Source organism: Carya illinoinensis, chromosome 3, assembly GCF_018687715.1.
Source record: "Carya illinoinensis cultivar Pawnee chromosome 3, C.illinoinensisPawnee_v1, whole genome shotgun sequence".
Taxonomy (NCBI): Eukaryota; Viridiplantae; Streptophyta; class Magnoliopsida; order Fagales; family Juglandaceae; genus Carya; species Carya illinoinensis.
This window is the reverse complement of record NC_056754.1, coordinates 24,725,657-24,746,135: the sequence shown is the minus strand read 5'-3', so window position 1 is coordinate 24,746,135 and position 20,479 is coordinate 24,725,657. Positions and strand designations below refer to the sequence as shown.

Sequence of the window (20,479 nt, the reverse complement as noted above, 5' to 3'; positions counted from 1 at the left end):
AAGAAGAAAGTAGTTTGCTGGGAGTGTGGACAATCTGAGCACGTCAAGAAAAATTATCCAAGGGTTGGAGCAGGTTCGACAAGTAGCTCCAACTCAGTAAATGAAGATACTAGAAATGATGCTAATGTTGTCATGTCTCTCTCCATGGAAGATTTTGATCTTTAAAAAGAGACATGTACATCCTCATGACATGCCGCTAATTCTCAAAGTTGCCATGATAGAGGATGTGTTAATATTAGCGGGTCCACAAGTTTGCACACATGCATTAGTTTGGCATTGATGCAGGGTATGTGGTGGAAATTCATGTCGATGACTGATGAACTTTCAGGAAAGCCAAACGTAGAAGTTACACCATAATTTTTAGCAAGGTTGTTTTCGACATGGGCTGAACTAAAATGCTTGGAATTGGTTTATTCTAAGTGGATATGCTTTTATGGTGAAGCATGATAGCGGAAGTTATGAAGATTTTCATTGAGGTAGAGCTTGGCTGTGGGACTAGTCAAAGTTGAAAGGTGGAGATTGTTGTTTTTTGCTCATTAGTTTAGTCCCACACCGGTGGGAAATAACAAAGGAGCAGTTTTTTAGAGTTATAAATAAGAAACTTAGCCTCTTAGTTTAAGTGCACCAGTTGAAAGCTTATCTAGTAACTTTTGATTTTAGTTAAATTCCTCTATTAACCTTTTGTAAAAGGGGAAGAGGTGTAAAGTTAAAGTTTTACTAGTGGGGTAGTTTTGTAGGTGTGGTGTGAAGAAAAATTGTGTGATTGTAACAATTTTTCACATAATAAATTTTCTTCTCTGGGTCTGGTGGTTTTTTTCCTGTTTTGGAGTTTCCACGTAAATTTTTTGTGTCGTTATTATTTCTCTATTTTTCTTATTATTCTTGCAAAGGGTAGATCTTAAAGAAAGTGAATTTGAAAAGTCCAAATTTCCAACAAGCAAATCCCCAAAACTTAATTTGATCTTATGCTTTATTACTGTAGTTGCACAGGAGTTCATATTTGAAGAAGATGAACTCACAAATTTTCACCAAAAGCTCCACAAATCTTGAACTAGATCGTATTGGGAGGAGAGAGAGAGAGAGAGAGAGAGAGAGAGAGATGAGGGGAGAGTGGGACGGTCATGCGGGTGATCTAAAAAAATTGTCTTTATCACCTGTGTGAGGGTGCAAAAAATAAACTATGGAGACACCTACGTGGCAGCCTTCTATTGGCTGGTGTAAAATTGTTTTTATCACCCGACCGGCTCCAAATGCTACTCTACCCATCTTAATTCTTAAATACTCCATCTTAATCCGGTCCGAGTGAAACACACAAAAATCCCATCTCCCAAGCAAAGAACTCAATAAAATACAGCGACGTGTCCAACCAATCATTTCTTTAGGAATATCAAGTCCAGCGAACTGTAAACTAGCATTTTACCCTGTCAGTCGAAAAGTCTCCTTTTATCAAAAAGATCGTCAACAAGACCTTCTTCTTCTTCGACCTTTTACAAAACTTTGGGCTCTGAGATCCGTTTGTCTTCTTCAAAATGACGATTCTGTCCTTCCTTAGCAGAGCTTCAAGAGCATACAAAGAGTACCCTGCTTACTCTAAGCTTCTGGTCCTCTGCACTCTCAGGTTTCTCTTCCCTTCATATGCTTTCTTACTCTTTCTGCACTGCTAGATTGGTACTATTCTCTCGTTTTTTTTCTTGTTTTGCATTTCCTTTTTTGGTCCTCGAGACACTTCAGTGAAATACATGGAATAGGAAATCTGAAAATTCCTTTAATTTATTTCTTCGCCCGGACTTGAGAAAACAAAGTCCAGTGACCAATCTTGCGTAGTATCGGTGTGGCTAGTTATGTTGTGTAAAATTTTAATATTTTTTTGAAAACAAGAATGCTATATTTTTCAAATTGCTTTATGTTTTCTATTAATTATAACTTATAAGTCCTATCCCGTACAAAGAGATCTATCCTTTAAGATTTTGGTTTTTGGAATATGGTTAGTGTTCATTATCTGGTTACTGAAGAAAACGATGGTTTTCACCCCACTGAGCCTAGTTCTCTCAGAGTAGCACATTTTTACATCTGCAGTTTTCCCAACAAAGGAAATTAATTTAACAATTATGGCCCTTTTAATGTGAAGAACATCCAGGGCTATCAAAGGTTCTCTATTTTCTGGAGCTCATATTCTAATCTTCTAGTTCGGAAATAAAGAACCTTCGGTTTCCCCGAGTCTACCTATCCCCCATTGACGATATGCTTCCTATTCCGAGAATTATTGCAGTAGTGGAGGTCTTTTGGCTTACTCAGAATCAGGACCTGACACTGGCACTGCTGGTGTTGAAACGGATCAAAAGCTGCCCAAGAAAAAGAGGGTGTTGGTACTTGGAACGGGATGGGCTGGTACTAGTTTCCTTAAGCACGTGGACGCTACGTTGTACGATGTTCAGGTTGTTTCACCCCGGAACTATTTTGCATTTACTCCTTTGTTACCCAGTGTCACATGTGGCACCGTTGAAGCACGAAGCATTGTGGAGCCAATTCGAAATATTGTGAAGAAGGTGAGAGACAAAACGAGAGCTTCGGAAATTCGTTTAGCTTTTATATTTATTTATATGGTATGGTTGATCACACTACATTTACATATATCTATTTGTGTAGCTTTGTGTCTGATCACGAGTGTATAGACTATTAAATTGGGCACTGATGGATATGTATACATTTACATATATGAATCTTGAAATTTCAATGTTCACTCTAATTACAAGCAATTTTTGAATGAACACTTTGATTGCTCTTGAGAAATTCTTTTTGGTTTGGTAACGAAATGCAGAATATCTTTATTGTTTCTTTCAATGACAGAGAAGAGGGGAAATTCAATTCTGGGAGGCAGAATGTGTTAAGATTGATGCGGCAAACAAAAAAGTTCTATGTCAATCAAATATTGACAACGACTTGTTGCAAAAGGGAGAATTCTTTCTGGAGTATGACTACTTGGTCATCGCATTAGGAGCCCAAGTAAATACTTTTAACACTCCTGGTGTCGCGGAGAACTGCCACTTTCTGAAGGTAGCCATTTCAATAGAATGGGGCTATGCTGCATTTTGTCTTCTGTTCTTTCCTCCTGAGACTCTTAGATGATTTGCATAGTCTTGAAATTGAATAATCTAATGTAATGTAATAATCGTTAGTGTTTGATATCAATTGAAGAAGCATGACATCTCGTGCAGGAAATAGAGGATGCTCAGAAGATCCGTAGGAGTGTGATAGATTGCTTTGAAACGGCTGTACTTCCTGGTGTCAGTGAAGATGAGAGAAGAAGATATCTTCATTTTGTAATTGTTGGAGGGGGTCCAACAGGTGTAGAATTTGCTGCAGAGTTGCACGACTTTTTCGATGAAGATTTGGTCAAATTATATCCGACAGTTAAAGATCTAGTGAAAATAACAGTGATTCAATCAGGAGATCACATCTTGAACATGTAAGAAAAGACTCGAGCTTTTTAGCATTTGTTCAATCTTAGGATACCACCATAAGGTTTCTTTCGTTAGTACTTAGTAATCCATGTATTTTCCAAGATGCACTTATCTGAATCAAAATAAAAATGCATTAGAATGGTCAAAATTCCTTCAGTTTTTAGTGCGAATTAGCTCAACTGGCAAAGTTTTTTCTTATTGTACAAGGGACTTGGAATTGAATACCTCCTAGCTTAGGTTGGGGAGAGGATTAAAAGCAAAAGGAGTGGACTTCCTCTCACTGCCTGCTGCATACAAAAAAACAAAGGAAAGAAAGAAGAAAAAGTGGTTTTAGAAACTGCAGTCAAGTTCTCTCTTTGAAGCAACTTGACCTAATTCTGTAATTCCTTTCTGTGTAGGTGTTCGTGTGAGTTGCATTTCCAAGAAACTCTAGTCTTAGTGTTTACTTTCCCTATACTGGTATACTTCTTTTAAGTTTAGTTTCATTACTTAACTGTGGTCATTATATTCCAGCTATATCTTCAAGCTATGTAGAGCCATATACAGACTTAGATGCTGATACCCTTATGTCTCAAGCTGTCAAGCATAAGTTGAATAGCCCTGTACCAAGATGGTCTGAAAGTATCTTTAGTGGGTGGTTTTTTGAAGCATCGGATCTGTTGATTCAGATCAATCAATAAACTTTTCTAGCTTCATTCTAAGGTCAACCTTTCTGCACCGCAAGTATGTAAAGAAGATCATAGCTTAAAACTAATAAAATTTCACATTCTCTGTCTCTGTAGGTTTGATGGAAGGATTAGTTCATTTGCTGAGCAGAAATTTAAAAGAGATGGCATTGAAGTTCAAACGGGATGCCGCGTTGTCAGTGTCTCTGACAAGGAGATTAAAATGAAGGTGAAGTCAAAGGGAGAAGTTTCCTCCATGCCCCATGGATTGGTTGTATGGTCAACTGGAGTGGGGACTCGTCCAGTTGTAAGGGACCTTATGGAGCAAATTGGACAGGTTTGTTACATAAGTATAATACAATCATATGTCTGAAATAATATTAAATAGTGTGTTATGCAGTTATGGTAATTGAATAATGTAAAAGATTTAGATAGTTGATCAGTATTCTTTAATCCAATATTGTGGTTGATGTTTTACTAAATTTGGAGTAAGCATCATTCTTACTCTTGTTTAATAAAGCCAAGAGCAGTTATCACCATGATTGATCAGTATGCTCTAAGCACTTACAAAAAGCTCTGCTCCAAATGCAGGCCAATAGATGTGTTCTAGCAATTGTGTTATGCAGTTTTGGTAATTGAATAATGTAAAATATTTAGATAGTGGGAAGGCCTTCCTCGGTCAAAGGTGCCTCATACGCTTCAATGTTGAGGTCACTGGGGGGTAGTCCAGCTAAGATTAGCACTGTGGCGGAATGAAAGTGTAAGGCACTTGTAGGAGACAAAGGTTGTCAAGTGACATTGGGAGAAGTGGAGGCGTTCTTGTGGGCTATTAAAGCTCAATTGACGAGAATTATGGAGTATGTGAGAGATCTCATGATTAAAGTGGATAAGGGAATGGACCTAGTTGTGGGGGGGTGGGGGGTAGATCCTACTGGCAAAGGGTGTTTCAACGCTGTTACTGATAGGGTCGTTGGATGCCGGCATCATTGTTCACGACGGTGTCACTCAGGACATCGGTAGTTTGTTGTCTGATTGCTCTCAGTCATCAGTTGCAAATGGGGTTGGTACTTTTTTCCAAGGTTCACTTTCAGTTGAAGATGGGGGGTCGTCCAAGTTCTCACTTTGGAAGAAATAGAAGAGCCTCTTTTAGAAGATGAAAATGGCGTAACAGAAAGTAGTGCTTCCCATGTTCTATGCCTCCTAAGGGAGTAGTAGAGTTTGACAAAGTGGCACTGAAAGGATTGTTGGGAGGTGGAGCACATCCAAGCAGTGTCCTCGTTAATAGAGGGGAGGAACCTTTAATGGTGACAGCAAGAATGGACAACAACCATATAACTGTTGGTTTGGGATTTGAATGCAGGATATGGCGGGGAGGAAATTATGGGTTTGTCGTTGGTGCCTTGTAAGGAGGAATGTCGAGGGTTGGGAGTGCAGTTGGGTATTGTGTCTAGGTATAGCATTGTTTCCCTGGTTTCTCTTCCTCTAATAAGCAATATAGCAGGTTCACCATTCACCATTGGATTGGGTTCTGCATAAGGTTAACCAGATTCAGCATATCGTGGGGCTTTCACATGGTGGACGTGAAGACCAATTTAAAGCACTACCCATTGCGATTGAGGCGAGCCACTCGTTTGAAACCAAATCAAGTTTTAAGAAAAGCAAAAAGTTAAAGTGTCTTTCTTGGACAATCAATTACGACACTAACAGTGGTAGCTTAAGTCGAGGGAAGACTAAAGGGAGGGCATTATGAAGATGTTCTCGTAGAGGGAGTCTCGGGTAGAGTATTAGTTTTTCGGGAAACAAGGGTTTGGGGTTGGGGTTGGGGAGGTGTGTTTTATTCCAATTCGGGCTTGGTGTATTTTGGGTAGTTTTTCATGGGCTTTTTGGGTCATTAGGAGCTCTCTAGTATGGACTAGGTATTTTCTTGTATACGTCCAGTGTACTTAGTTACTCCTATTGATATATATAATAAAAAATATTTAGATAGTCGATCAGAAATATTTAGATAGTCGATCAGTTTTCTTTAATCCAATATTTTGGTTGATTTATTACTAAATTTGGAGTAAACATCATTCTTACTCGTTTAATCAAGCAAAGTGCAGTTATCACCATGATTGATATGTATGCTCTAAGCACTTACAAAAAGCTCTGCTCCATATGCAGGCTAATAGACATGTTCTAGCAACTGATGAATGGCTCCGAGTAAAGGGATGTGAAGATGCCTATGCCATTGGTGACTGTGCTACAATAGATCAGCGTAAAATCAGGGTAAGTGAGATCATTAACTGTTTGCTGCCTTTTTTTTTTTTTTTTTTTTTTTTTTTTTTTTTTTTTTAACTCGTAAAAAACCCACATGATTCTACTCTAGGACTTAAGTAAGTTCTGTGGTTCATTTGACATTTATTTTGTGCAAGTTATCATATCACAGCAGCTTATCCAGCTGTTAGAGATTTAGGATTTTGGTTATGTTACTGAGTCGAGTAATGTTATATACCACACTCACATCCCCACTTTCATCTCACTCTGTATATTGTGGCACTTTTTATCACCCTTGAATCAACCTTTGCCTTCTTTTAAAGAAACAATCGAAGGTTGATGAGTAATGTAATCTCATTATAGTGGGATAAAAGTGATATGAGAGTGTGATGTGTAGAATTTTCCTACCAAACCCCTCAAGCCATAATTTGTTGAAGTGTGTTACATGTGATCTCTAGTTCATCTTGGTTACCTTTGATAATTTTAAAACTAGCATACATAGTTTGTTAATTGCTGTCTTTGCTTCTTGACGGTGGAGGTGGAGGAAGTTACCTTGACCACATCCAACTTGATATTTGTAATTAACAGTAATATTAAATTTCAAATCATGTTGTCTTTAGGAAGATATCTCAAGCATATTTAAAGCTGCAGACAAGAACAACTCTGGTACCTTAACTGTTCAAGAGCTCCGAGATGTAATAGATGACATCCGCATAAGATATCCTCAAGTGGATCTCTATCTACAAAGCAAGCATCTGATTGATGTGACAGATCTGTTGAAAGATGATCAGGGGAATGATAGGAAAGAAGTGGATATTGAAGGATTTAAGTTAGCCCTTTCTCATGCAGATTCGCAGATGAAGAGCTTGCCTGCCACCGCACAGGTGTGTCTGTCTCGTACTGGTTGTTCATGCAGATTTATACTGTTTTAATATCTAAATAAGGGACTTAACAAGGGTGCATATCTTATTTGGGTATTCAGGTTGCTGCTCAACAGGGTGCATATCTTTCAAGGTGCTTTAACCGCTGGCAGCAGTGCGAAGAGCTTCCAGAAGGTCCTCGACGTTTTACAGGTTCTGGGTATCATCAGTTTCTTCCTTTTAGGTATTCCATTTACTTTTATAATGCTAATCTATGCTAATTAATTATATGGGTCATCCTACAACATATAGTTTTTCTATAATGTTAAATGAATTTGTGGTCAAATAAATTTTCTCTCAAGACATTACAGTTACTGTATTGGAAAGTGAGATCCAGTCCAACTATTACTGGCATCATTTTCTATTTAGTGGCTTCTATAACATTAAAAACATTAGAGAAGAACAAATGAGAAAAACATTGAATGGTTGTGGCTAGTCAAAACTTAGAAACTTGATTGCTATATTTGTGCACCACTATATGGTAACGAAGTTCATCACGATCTCCATCCATTTTAATCAGCTTCCTTTGGGTAGGTCTTGGAAAACAGAAAAAGGTTGGAACAAGCATGGATGGGAGACTGAATTTGAAATGGGAAACAAGGAATATCATGTGTAGATATTGTTTGGGACAATTGTACTAAGCCAATATGATTAACAGTCACAACTTCATCTGTTGGACTGCCATTAGAAACGAGTTGAATCAAAGAGAGGAGTGGAGTTCATGTGATCTGATGCCCCACTATTGGTGACTCAATCTGAGGATGTAGAAGGTGGAACTAAATTGCAAGAGGAAGAAGAAAACTCCAGCAAGGTTGGTTGAGGGTGGTGTGGTGGGTGAAAGAGTACCATTAGCTGGTGATATTGATATGGTTGAAGGAGATCCATTACCAGCAAGGCAGAACTAGATCAAAACACATTCTTATTCCTGCAAGGTTGTAAGGTTTGGTACTGATAAAAAAACAAAAGGTTGTTAGGTTTGGCAAAGTACCTCAAGAGCTTGTAGGAAGAGTTAGTAACGTGGAAAACTCATCCCAATGACGGTTGATATATTGTAGTAAGTTAATGTTCATTTGTTCAGTAGTTAAGGTGCACATATCCATCTTCCAGAAAATAATTACTCTGGAGAAAACTGTTGCTCTAAATCCAGCCATGCGTCACAAGGGCTGTTGGAGCAGATCAGTAACAAATGGAATGGAATTTAGAATCCAAGACAACACCATATCATTGCATCTGTCCCACGGTGCAAGATCAGGAGATGTGGCATTAGGATGAGTGAGATTACTGTCTTTTTTTGATCGGTAATTGAGGTATTTTATTCATAACAGTAGGCAAAGCCCAAGTATACAGGGAGTATACATGAGATGAGTGAGAGTACTGTTAACAAAGCTAAATTTACTTTTATCATTCAACACCATTTTCATGACATGCTTCCAAGTGTGTTTTTTGGCAGTGAGAGGAGATGAGACCAAAGGGATCCTAGATGTTTAGAAGAGTGGAAAAGATACGGAGAAGACACATTATGGATGGCAGGTGATGCTCCAGTCCTGGGAGGTTCTGAAGAAGCAGTTAGTGGACGTATTATTGATATACAGGATGGAAAATCACATAAAAAGAAAATAAAAGTAAAGGGAAAGAGGAATCAATCTCTGATATAATATTGAAGAATGCAAACTGAAGAAAAAGAATGATTTCTTGTGTTTTGCTTTGTGTGGACTCGTATTTAGGTCTCCTACCATTGTCATGGGAGACAATGGTATGGGTGACTTTAGGAGAGAGAAAGATAGAGGTGCCTGACCCATCCTCTTATCTTTCTCTCCCCTAATGTCAGATCTTTTATTTCATTCTCTCTTAAAGTCACCCTGCGATTGCCATTGCCAATAAATGGACAGGATCCTCTTTTTCTCTCTCTCTCTCTTAAAGTCAGATCATAGGCAGTAAACACACTACTCATCTCTTGAGGCTCGTTGCTACTCTCATCTGAAATTTCCAGTTCAGAGGTTAGTTTCACAAAAGAAATCTCATAGCAGAGAAATTGAGACCTAATAAAAGAATAAAAGCTGAAGTGTCCCAATAGACTGGGATGGGAAACAAATGGGTTAACTATAGGTCCTTGGCAGGCAAACTGCATTATCATATATAGTATTGCCTTCAACTTGGTTGATTAGAGCGAGACTGTCGAGGAACATCTTGTGTGTATCATGATGCATGCAGAATTATGTAGATGAAAATCATATTTGATGAAATTCATACGTATGAGTTGGAGGTCAGTCAGTCTTCTTATCACTCTGTCAAGTACAGAAGCTAGTTTTGTTCTCTGGGATATGTGAATTTGCAACCAATCTCAAAAGGATCAACATAGTTTACCTAACTACCAGCATGCTAGATCGTTTCTTTAGCCTTACAAGTGACTGATGTCAAAGAGTAGTAGTTGCAGTTTTCTTATTACAATCTATGCAAGAAAAGGTCACTTCTGAAGAAGATGTTACATTTTTGCTAGATATAGTGGAGAACATTATATATGGGGAGAAAATTATAATTTTTTTTAATTTATATTTCACTCATTTATTTTTCATTTATCCTTCATATGATAACTTGCAACTGCAAGGTACAAGCATTTTGGGCAATTTGCTCCTTTAGGAGGAGAGCAGGCAGCTGCAGAGCTACCCGGAGACTGGGTTTCAGTAGGTCATAGTACTCAGTGGCTCTGGTATTCTGTATATGCAAGGTAATTATATTCTGCTGTTGTGTTTTCCATGTGCTGGCTTGTCCAGATATCAGCAGTGTGTGTGCATCATTATTGCATCTGATTTTAGAATAACTTCTTTCCGAAATTTAGCAAGCAAGTGAGCTGGCGGACAAGGCTTCTGGTTGTATCTGATTGGACAAGAAGATTCATTTTTGGAAGAGATTCAAGCCGTATTTGAGGCAACAAATGGGAGGCCTATAAATAATATCTGCTGTACCAGTTGCTGATGCAGTTTATTTATTCACCTAACACGTACGTATATATGCTTGTGATTTTCAGTGTTTATATTTTCAATGATTGATAGATACTTGGACACCATGTCCAGATTGCATGCAATGCATTGCAGACTGAGAGCAGCATCATGCGTAATAATTTAGCACCTCCTGTCTCATTTGGTTAGATTTTTGGGTTTAAATTCTTTTAATGACACCATCAGAAATTTGTAAAATATAAAAATAATATGTAAATAAAGAAAAAAGTTCGAGCTTAAAGAAAGATGGCAATCCGTAAAACTTAATAGTAACACAAAAATTACAGAAATTTTTTTTATTGATAATTATGTACAGAGTTTCACTCATCATCCTTATACCAAACACATCTACAAAGAAAAAAATGAAAAGATAAAAAATAAAAGCAGGTGTGTGCTATAAGCAAACATTATATAAACATAATGTAAAGAGTTTATATAAAACTCGATCGCATGTAAGCAAACATAAAATTGGTGTAGAAGTTCTTGAAAAAAGAATGGCTAACATTATGTAAGAAGACGACTTCAATACTGATTTGGTGAACACTAAATACTTTATGCCATTCACATCAGTATTTTATAATAAACACAAACCACACAGAGCCCACATCTAGACTTAAAAAAAAATAGAAAAAATAAATAAAAGATTATAAACTAACAACCCTTCATTGTCTAATCTCAGCAACAGGTAAACGGTTGCTCTTGAGTCTCTCTCTCTCTCTCAAATATGCAGCCAGCCCAGTGGGGGCTTCGGCTCCTCCTATACGGCCAATGCCGAAAATGTACCGTTTGTTTTTTCCTAATTTTTCCTTAGTTTTTCATCTATAACACCAAGATACGTTGATTTGTTGCTTACCGGCCTCCTATGACAGTCATGTGCCCCGCCACCAAATTCTCTAGCTGCCGATCTATCAAACAACAGAAGAAAACTGGCCAAATGAGCAGCAAGTTCGTCTCACCCGCGACTCACAGTGCACATGAGCCTCGTGCCACGAGGAGTTTGTTGCAGCTTCGGATCTCTTAGACCTGACTTTTACCTTTTTTCTAATAGTGCATGTGGTACACGCACCTCCACCACCTAGTAACGACGCATCGACTCATTTTTCAATTGCTATTTTTCTATGTTCCCTCTTTTCCTAACAAAGGACCAATATAAAGTGGTCGTAAAAGTCTCATTCAGTCAGTCGAGATTAGCAAAATGCAGCACACAATAATTCATTACAACTTTTAGTCATAGATTTATAGTTTGCATATCAGACTATGCAAAAACTGTTTCAAACAGCTTCCCCTTAGAGCATTAACATCGATTTATCTATATGCAAATGCAAAATCACATTTTTAGAGATTATCTTTGCCATTCAAGAAAAACTCACATTGAATTATACATATTTGAGCTAAAATGATAATTTTTTTCCTAAAATTATTATTATTATTATTTATATAAATTTTGCAATTAGGACCCACTACAAAGATGTTGAATGTAGAATGGGAACAGAGAAAAAAAAATTAATAAAATAGCATTTATAGAGTAATCAGTACATCTACACAGAAGTATTGGTACTGTTCATAGTTATAAAAATATTTACATATGCACAATCAAATACAGTCAATTTAATAGTGCAGTTATGCAAATATGTGTTTGTATTTACATATAGATAAATCAATGCCAATGCTCTTAATGAGAAACGGATGAAGGCCAAACGTTTGGCTCCAAATCCTTCTTTATTTCTCATGTTGCATTTGCTTATTTTGAGATAATTTTTAAAACCTCCCGCCCCATTTAATCTAGTATCTTGTAACCATTTAATTTACCTATAAAATGCTTACTTGAAAAAAAATAAAAAATACTTTATTATCCAGCCATTGAAAGGACCGGAGTGTGTAGTTTTGCTACCTTGATCGGACGGATCACGAGCTACTTGAGATGCTCACCTTACGGAGGACAAATATACAGAAACATCCTTACCTAGTTTCCGGTTTGACAAGTAGTATTCCGATTATTCTTTAGCTTTGTCTCTGATCAAGATTTTTTAAAATTCTTTAAAATTCATGTATGGATTATGGGGGGGTAAACGTGGAAGAGAAACAATATTGAAGGTGCTCTACATTATGCCCCAACATTCCTGCCGTCTGTAAGTAAATATGGAAGCAGTGATTGCACTTGTACATACTCCAAAACAAACCCTTTTTCTTGGATCACTTTCTTCACCTTTTTGCTTGTGACTATTTGTGTACCTCTAAAATCACATTAACATATTACACACATATTCACTATCTAGTTTTAACAAATGAAATGGAAGGTACTTAGCAAAAAGGGATGCTATAGCATTAGATAAGGGTCGCAAATTAATAAAATCAATCTAGATTCTAGACTCAACAATCGTATACTTGCAGGGGTCAAAACCCAAAAAGTTGGTGTTCATTCATCAGATTCTTTTAGAAAGATCAGAGCAAGAGTTGGAATAGCCACTGAATGAATTGTGTGAAAGCTATTACCTGCCGCAGCATATTTTAAATGATTCAAGTTGAACCACGGAGCACACTCTCTGATGGCATCGACCACCAGGCCGAGATTATTTTGCACGCCTAACTTTTGGAGCAAATCCATCTCTGACAAATTCCTAGTTTCAAAACCTTGAAAAGAATTTCGTCCGAGGAAAAGTCTATGACGAGGCAACTTAGTAACAGATCCTTCAATACAGCATATGTGCTGCCTTAAATCTTGAAAGGGTACCAGCAACTGATCATCCTCAGATGATATCAACCTCCAGAAGCATGTTAAAAATTTGCAAATGGTTTCCAAATTAGCAACCAGAGTTTACACAGCAACACAAGCCAGTCAGATGAATACGCAGGCTGCCCATGGGCATCCTCTAAACGTTTTTTGGGGTACACGAGATATATCAACACAAGAGCTTATGAGCTTCAGGACCTATCACCACGGGAAACAATAATTCGTTATTACCGTTTATTGAACTTTGAATCACCTCCTTTGAACTTCCATTCAAACCAGTCAACTACAAATGAAGTATATTAGTTCACATGCATTCATCATTAAGATGATGCTGATAAGAATGATTCCATCATGCTGATAAGAATGATGGAATTGTCCTTGGGTGAACTGCATAAGCAGTCTGGGGTTGTGGAACAAACCCAACAGAATGAAACAAACTAGCACTCCATCTTATGATCAACTGAGCGTTGTACTGAAAAAGGATAGAAAAAGAGCAGAACCACATACCAATACCACCCACACCACCAAAGAACATGGAGACCTTGAAGTTATCTGAGTGCTCAACTACCTTTTTTTCCGCTTGAAATCATTTGGACCAGCAAGTTCTGAAAGACATGAATTCATTTCCTCCAAATATTTCATCGCCAACTCCACCTTCCCCATCTTCTTTAAATTATTTATTATTGACCGATACAAATAGATAGAAGGACGGATCTGCATCAACTTCATCTTGTTGAAGAGTCTTATAGATTCCTCAATGTTACCTGATCGACCAAAACTCTCAATCAATGCAGTATAAGTAAGCAAATCTGGCTCAATTCCATTCTCACCCATTTCCCTGAAATATGCTAGGCATAAATCTAGTCTCCCAACTTTCCGCAAGTTGTTTAATAATATATTGTAAGAAATGATATCTGGCACTATACCAGCTTCTTTCATGGACGCAAACTCATAGAGCATTTCATCAGTGCGTCCTGCACGACCCAAGATATCCATAATGGTATTATATGTTACTAAATCTGGTTTACATGTTAGACTCTTAATCAAATCATATATCAGAAGGGCCTTATCAACCTGACCACATTCAGCAAACGCAAAGATTATTCTGTTAAGAACTGTTACGCTTGGAGAGGTCAGAGCTGACACTTCTTTGATGAATCTGAGTAGCTGTACACCATCATCTGTCTTTGTAAAAGCCTTGGCAACCTTAAGATAAGAGGAAGAACTCAAGGATCCCTTAGATACCAATAAATCTTTGAAAACTTGAGACAAAATATCAATGTCATGCCTTTCACTTGCTGCCACTAGCAAGAGATTATATGCTATAGGGCTCGGAAAGATGTGTTTATCACGTAAGGATTGAAGTATTCTAGCAGCAGCAGAAAGATTTCCTGATTCACACAGCTTGTTAACAACAGTACAAACTTTTCCATTTGGCCTTCGAGCATTTATTATGGTGCTAAGAATATGACTTATGACTTCATCTGTCACTTCCTCTTCATTAGGAGAGGCCTGGGTTGCAAGCAACTGGTATTTGCCAATAAAATTATTTATAACAGCAAAGAATGGCCAGATCAAAGGGAAGCCAACCGTGATGGAAGTGATACAGTTCTGTAAGAGAAGCATAACAATTAATTATAAAACAGGATAATAAAACTCGGGAGAGATCAATTTTTACAAATTACATATGAATTTTTTTTTTTTTAATTAATGTCTGGGAACCTCTCCAAGGTAGGTCCCTTTGGACCCATCCCTAAAAGTAAATCCCGGTCCCGTGCTCCGCACCCTCATAAGTTTTCTTATAAAGAACTGGTTAAATCGCTGGCTTTTCACCAGGGAGTGTAGCCCCAAATGATTATTTGCATCCATGATGTGTTGAACCATGGACCTTGAAGGGAGTGATACCCCAAGACCAAGGCCTTCACCACTTGGGCCAATCCCTTGGGGTTACCAATTACATATGATATTCATCATACAGAAGTCCAGATCATCTATGATCTATAATAATTCTCTCTCTCTCCCACTGCTATTCTCTAATGGTAGCTGTTTCTGGTGACTCACGCGTAAAAACTTTCAATCTCTTCACACATCTTTGCAATCATGTTTCTTGTATCAACCATGGTTTCAAACTTGGTTTATTCATCTTGGTTTTCTGTTTGTTCTAAGCTTCTATTGAATTGGCAGTAATGGGGAGAATCTCAGCACTAAGTTATCCTTCAGCAGAGTTAGCGTGGGTTGGTTGCTGGTCACCGACTCACGAAATGCGTTGAAGGCTGAGGGTCACTAGAGTTTAGAAAAACTTCTTCTTCTTCTTCTTTTAAGTAGAGTTTAGAAAAACTTCTTGCATAGGAAACAGAGCATATCTTGAGCAAAGATGTGTCAATCTTCATGGACGATACTTGGCCATAGTTTTTTCTCTTCCTTCTTCTGTAATGGGTCTTGGCCTATACAGCCACCTACAATTTTTCAGTCGTTTAAAGTGGAAGACTTCAATTTGAGAGGTATGGCAAAATTCATGACCAGCACCTTGGGGGTGAAGTTGTATACAGAGGTTCTTGAGGGGACCAGTTTGGTGCCGGTAACCAATGTTGGAGACGGGCAATATGGGTAACATAGATGGAGGAATTTTCTGAAAAAACAGCTGGAAGTGTTGCGCAAGGGAAAAATCCAAAACATCCATCTGTTGATTCCATTGGAGAGGACACCGAATCTTTTTGCCAGAAATAGTGTGCGTGGTGCATTCGGTGTAGTTGTAGAGAGTGGCATCCATAGCACTCTTTTGGCATAGAAGCCAACTGGATTCTATGAGGGAAGGTGGATCAGCTAATTCATGAGATGGATATGGGATTGAAATTGTGAGGGCTGGTTTAAAACAAAGAAGGACCCAGGCTAAACAAAGTGGGAGACCTCAGTTTTGTGTGTCAATTGGATGAGGTCTCTGCGCCAGATAGAGGGAAAGGCCCTTTGGCTTTGACATGGCCCAATGTGTCAATTAAATGAGGCGGGAAAATTAGGATTTTCATAATCCTCATATTGGGTTTTACAGAAAATTAGGGATTTTCATAAGTTAGTGGGTGTGTCTGGTGATGGGTTTGAAAATGACTTGATGGCCTTATTTATGGCTATTGAAGCGAGCTGTATCCCAAAGATTCCCAATTCTAAGTCTGTGAATAGAGGGAGTCGGCAATAATATCAGTTAGCATGTTCTATAAATTATGATTCTGAAGGGGGCCAATCTAGTAGGCGTAGAGGAAAGGGGTGGGGTGCTATTATTTACTTATGTAGCCGGCAATTTTGAAATGTTAGGGGACTGAACAAGGGTGATAAATGCCTAAGGGTTAGATTTTAGAGAAATAATACTTGCAGTCATAGAATGCACAAGCGCCGCGCACTCCTTTTGAAAAAAATGAGTAAATATGATACACACATGAAAAAATTAATTTTTTAATGGTGGACCCCACTCTTTCAAAAGGAGTACGCGGTGCTTGGACAACCCATGATTGTACCTAGCATTAGTCTAGATTTTTTTTTCAAGGAATGGAATGCTGACGTTGTGTGCTTACAAGAAACAAAGATGGAGAATGCTGTTTAGGGCAGATTTACGTAGCTTGTGGGGCTGTCAACATGTGGATTAGTGTTATCTAGGTTCAGTAGGGGCTGGTGGTGGTGTGTTGTTGATGTGGGATAGGAGGGTGTTGGAAAAAATGGAGGAGCTTTGGGGGAGTTCACTCTTTCCTGTATGTTAAAAAATGTCAAGGATAACATTCAGTGGGCGTTTGCAGGAACTTATTGTCCTATCATCAATGGTGATAGAAGCTTCCTATGGGATGAATTGGCTGGGTTCATTAGCTGTTGGAATGTACCGCGGTGCATTGTGGGTGGCTTAACTTTATTTGTTTCTAGACTGAGTGATCAAGTGAGACCCATTTGTCGCTTCTATGGAGGAGTTCATGGATTTCATTTCTGAAAACGACCATTTGGAAATTCGTTTGATTAATGGGAATTACAAGTGGTCCAATATTGAGATCCCCACGACATGATCTAGAGGCAATAGATTTTCATCTCCCCTGATTAGGAAACAGGAAATCTAGTTACCTGATTTGTCACAAAGAAGACTACCTCGATTATTATCGGCTCACTTTCCTTAGTTACTTGATTGGGGAATGTTGAACGAAGTAGGTTACTTCAATTCAACAATATGGGTTAAAAATTGAGGCTTTACGGGGCTTTGTTCTCGGACACCCAGTGCCAATAAAAAAATAATAATAATTGAGGCTTTATGGACAAGGCGAAACAGTGGTTGCTTTCATATAGTCTTCAAGGCTCCCCTAGTTTTGTTGAAAGCATAGAAAAAAGACTTGAAGATATGTATTTAAAAGGAGTTGGGCCACCTTGGGAATGAATGATGTTGCGTTGATGTGTTATACAGAAGAAGATCCTTGCTTAAGACGGAAGAGCCGAGAAAGGAGATTATCAATGAATTGGATAGAATCACTCTTTTAGAGGAGTTGAGTTGGAGGCAGAAATCCAGGGCATTGTGGTTGTGTGATCAAAAGCACGTTTTAGCTAATGCCCACTTACCATGTGTATATTCCTCACACCGGCTGGTGTGAGTCAATCATATATATAAAATCATAAGGATTTCTTATGGGGTGGAATTGACAAGGAGTTGAAGTTTCATCTAGTCAGTTGGACCAAGATTACACTCCAGTCTATTCATGACCATTGGGATTTAGAAATTTCTTCCTTAGACCTCTACAGAACAAGGGAGAGTTCTTAGGGATCATTCACATGAAAAAATCATTAGCATTTGACAGGAGATATTCACAGATGGTGTTCATCCATGAGCAGCAACAAGAATACCTACAACATCCCTTTTATTTTACAGTTTGTAGATATGACATTCTATCTGGTCACATGTATCATACACCAAACTAGTGATGAAAATATCTTCTTCTTCTTCTTCTTCTTCTTTTTATTTTTATTTTTTTATGTCAGGAACCTCTCCAAGGCAGATCCCTTCGGACCCACCCCTGCAGAGTAAACCTCGGTGCTGTGCACCATGCGATGAAAATATCTTCTTATTGCACATGATTTTTTTTTTTTTTTTTAATTACAAGAATCTTTAAACGTATCAAGTATCTACTATCTGAAATCACTGTACTATTATATGAAAATAGCTTTACGTATTGGAAAACAATTGCCAGCCCTCCCATGAATAAGTTCCCGTTGACACTAGAGATATGCCGTTTTATTTCCATCTTAAAAATATTTCTTTCTTTCTCAGATTTTCGGCACGTTTCTACAAAATAAACAACCTATCAAGCCAATGAACCCAGTCTTATGTCGACTAGAGTACGTTGTTATGCGAAACCAACAACAAGATTTAATCAAGCCCAATTTAAGAATAAACACCACACATACTTTGTTTAGATGAGTAACTAACGGTGCCACAACAAAACACGGATTTTTGCTTTGGAGATGAAAAAAATCAATTCCAGAATGATAAGTTTGAAACTTTCACTTACATTGTACCGGTAAAGTCTGCTTCCTATGATGGGAATCTGACTTCTAAACCGAGTAATCGCTGAAGAAGAGCATGTCTTGCTTTTGTCGCATTGGAAAATGCGCTTGAAGTGCATTGAAGCGGTTATCATGCTCGATTCTGAGACAACTAGAACTAGGAAGAGAGCGGTACTGAGTTATAGAAAAAGCAGCTCGGCAGCACTCACATGGCTTTTGGGGGAGGGAATTAGGATTTCGATAGGAGATGGGAGCAGAAAGAGCCGACGAGTCTGAGAGTAGGGTTTAAAGATTTGGTTGGGGTGAGAGAGAAGTTGGAATTCCTTGGACCTTGATGCCTTCCAAGAAGGGCATTTCGTTCATCGGAAACCTGTTTTCAAAGAAGCAGAAAGGAGTTTGAGATGAACTGGTAGGGTTTAGACTTTAAAGTGCATTTGTATTCAGAGAGAGAGAGAGAGAGAGAGAGTGTGTGTGTGTGTGTGTGTGTGTGTGTGTGTGTGTGTGTGTGTTACAGGCACAAGGGTAACGAAGGGAGGACTGAAGGCTTGAGGAAGAGTAAGCTGAAGAAAGGAAGACGCTGGAGAATGGATCGTGGGCCGTGAATCTCGTGGCCTGAGCTTAGGAGTTTGAAGGCCAGAAGAATAAATAAGTGGACCGGTCCAGTTAGTAGAAGTATTTCATTTTAAGTGTAGTTGTAGGTTATGTCTGTCTTTTCCTATTGGCTGTTATTTAGGGGTGATGTTATCACTGGGTAGCGTAGAATTGCCTTAAAGTTTGTTACTGAGACACTTATATGGGAGTAACGGATGTACGTCCTTTTATGCATGTAATCAAGAATCTTATGAATATTCTCCTCTTTCCCCAATTCTTCTGGAGGTCCTCCCCTCGAAAGTGAGGTTTATCAATTTCTTACTATTCTACTGTTACAGAGAGACGGATCGAGAGAGAGTGGTGAGGTGTGGAGGAGCGGCTGCTTGCAGGGCTAGAGTGAGTGGCTGGAAGTAGCTTAAGGTTTAAACTTTGAAAGATTTAGGGCTCGTTTACCCTTTATTTACCCTTAAGATGTTTGACATGATAAACATCTTTGCCGATCCCTTAACTCTTTAAACGAGCCCTAAAATCTTTGATGATTTTATTTGTTAAATTTGTAAGTTGACACATATTTATCATGTCATCATCAATTAAATTTAGATGCACACTGAAAAATAAACAATCATAATAAAAATAATTAAAAATACATGGTCACCCTTCACATTGTAAAAAGATTAGGAAAACTAACAAGTTTTTTTAGAAATTTTAATTTGAAAAACTATTAACAACTAAAAAATGGTTTTTAAAGGAAAAACCTATTAGCTCCCCATCCTTTAAGACGTGTAATTTCTTTGGTCTTTAGCACATATTTCAAATTGGTGGTTCTGTTTGTTTGTTTGTTGCTTGATGATGACAAACTAAAAGCAGCTGAGCTTAATGTAAGTGCTACTAATACACAATTAATCATGTTTATGGGGGTAATAAGCATCCTACATGCATTAAGAATTACAGATCCCTTTTCTCTATCGCTATGTTTTTTAAATGAGTAATGCTACTTATCATCCTAATTTTTATCATCCAATAATGTGACATTAGATGATAGATTTAAAAATAAAATATAATAAATAATCTCCAATCATCTAATGTTACATCATCGGATGATGAGAGGCTGATAAAAAGTAAGATGAATAGATTTTTTCTTTTTGAATTGACGAACTACAGGAAAAATAAAAGAAAATGTTAATACAAATACACGAACACAATATTACTAGGGTCACCAAACCCACAAAATAATTAAAAATAGTGCTGATGATTTTTGCAAATAACCTGGAGATATATACACACACACACACACAAGTTTAGTTACTCCCAATAAAAAAAAAAAAAAAAAATTACA

General features: G+C 37.9%; 2 protein-coding genes across 3 annotated transcripts; one reads left to right on the top strand and one right to left on the bottom strand.

The window, feature by feature from the left end:
- The first annotated feature begins 1,376 nt into the window (after positions 1 to 1,376).
- Positions 1,377 to 10,447, top strand: LOC122303910 (external alternative NAD(P)H-ubiquinone oxidoreductase B1, mitochondrial-like). Its single transcript, XM_043115905.1, has 10 exons — positions 1,377 to 1,618; positions 2,270 to 2,546; positions 2,848 to 3,054; positions 3,216 to 3,466; positions 4,244 to 4,463; positions 6,290 to 6,394; positions 7,003 to 7,266; positions 7,365 to 7,486; positions 9,908 to 10,027; positions 10,139 to 10,447. The coding sequence occupies exons 1-10, from the start codon at positions 1,530 to 1,532 to the stop codon at positions 10,224 to 10,226; spliced, it is 1,743 nt and encodes a 580-aa protein (XP_042971839.1). The 5' UTR covers positions 1,377 to 1,529; the 3' UTR covers positions 10,227 to 10,447.
- A 388-nt stretch (positions 10,448 to 10,835) lies between these two features.
- Positions 10,836 to 19,097, bottom strand: LOC122303912 (pentatricopeptide repeat-containing protein At1g11900). Of its 2 annotated transcripts, XR_006240851.1 has the most exons (3): positions 18,558 to 19,097; positions 13,537 to 14,640; positions 10,836 to 13,227 (listed from the first exon to the last, which is right to left on the bottom strand). XR_006240851.1 is itself a non-coding variant. In XM_043115906.1 (2 exons), exons 1-2 carry the CDS (start codon positions 18,684 to 18,686, stop codon positions 13,594 to 13,596), a joined length of 1,176 nt encoding a protein of 391 aa, XP_042971840.1. In that variant the 5' UTR covers positions 18,687 to 19,097; the 3' UTR covers positions 10,836 to 13,593. The 2 variants fall into 2 exon arrangements, 1 of the variants encoding a protein (XP_042971840.1); XM_043115906.1 differs by having other exon boundaries at positions 10,836 to 14,640.
- Positions 19,098 to 20,479: the final 1,382 nt, after the last annotated feature.